Genomic DNA, 1,276 nt, shown 5'->3' on the forward strand with positions numbered 1-1,276 from the left:
TCTCGTTCTCTATCCCTGTCTTATCTGCCTCGCTTTTTCCTCGTTTTTGTCTCTGTTTGTTTCGATATGTTCATATATCTGTGTAAACAGACACGACAGAAGTAAATAGACACCATTATATTTAAATCTGAAATTTTATATTCAAATTATTTATTAATTGTTATAATGTGAATATTTAATATTTAGTAGACATGACCATTGCATTTTTCAATGCAAGGACCCTATTAGGCATGCTCCTGATCAGATGACAAATATTCTCTTGAGGAATTTCTTACCAAGTTAATGCAGTAATCTCAAAAGATCTGGGTTTGAGGATGATTTCTTGTTCTTTTTACGAAGTGTCCTGTCCATTATGACCCAGAGGCATTCAATAGGGTTCATATCTTGTGCTTGGCTTGGCCATGGAATCTTTTTAATGCCATTCTCTTCCAACCAATCTTGGGTCTTTTTAGCTGTGTGACAAGGAGCCCCATTTGCCATAAATAAAGAGTATTATTTAATCATTTCACCACTGGAGAAGATTGGAAAGAATCCTTTCTGCAATATGGACATATATTTATCTGAGTTTATGTTTCCCTCACACTCCACCACCTCTGACCAACCATTGCTCCAAATTGCTCCCCAGACCATCACAGAAAAGTAGCCGTGTTTCACTGCTGGCTGCAATATTTTCACATCCAATTCTTGATCACAGAGTCTCCAGAATTCCACATTCGACCACTATCAGGAAATACAGCAAATCTGAACTCACTGGAGAATGTGACAGTGTCCCAAAATGCTAGTGGCCTCTCCACCATTTCACTGGTCCAATCTTTTCTCCGCTTGATTTTGGCTGGTCGAAGTGGCTTCCTTCTTCCCGCTCTGCCATAGCAACCAAGTTTGTGGAGATACCTGACAGCTGTTCTGAAACTGATACCAACTTGTTCTTCTATGTTAGAGGCCTGGCAACGAGGATTATCCTCCACACTTCTCTTAACAAAGCGAAGGGTCCTGTCAGAGGGCCCTGGTCGAGCTGGGTGAGGTGAAGTGGACTCTTTCTCTCATTGGTGAATTGCATAATCATTCTATTAACTGTAGAAAGCAGGATTCCAGGTTTTCTGCGATTTTACAATGACCAAGTCCACCTTCAGAATGACCCACAATATGGTCCCTTTGAAATTTGGACAGTTCCAAGGTTTCTTTTGTACATGGTATGATTAAACAGTCACATATAGAATCTGAAACATAAAAATGTCAATTAATAAGAAATATAAACCTTTGCAAGTTAAAATAAATA

General features: G+C 39.0%; 1 protein-coding gene across 1 annotated transcript in view; it reads right to left on the bottom strand.

Annotated features, from left to right (window-relative positions):
* Nucleotides 1–671: 671 nt before the first annotated feature.
* The window catches only part of LOC106874849 (H(+)/Cl(-) exchange transporter 6), a 65,542-nt gene continuing 64,937 nt past the window's right edge, over nt 672–1,276 (bottom strand). The window contains exon 16 of the mRNA XM_052976906.1: nt 672–941. Within this exon, the coding sequence (XP_052832866.1) occupies nt 672–941 (270 nt within the window). The remainder of the gene's footprint in view (nt 942–1,276) is intronic.

This window comes from Octopus bimaculoides, chromosome 26 (assembly GCF_001194135.2).
Source record: "Octopus bimaculoides isolate UCB-OBI-ISO-001 chromosome 26, ASM119413v2, whole genome shotgun sequence".
NCBI lineage: Eukaryota > Metazoa > Mollusca > Cephalopoda > Octopoda > Octopodidae > Octopus > Octopus bimaculoides.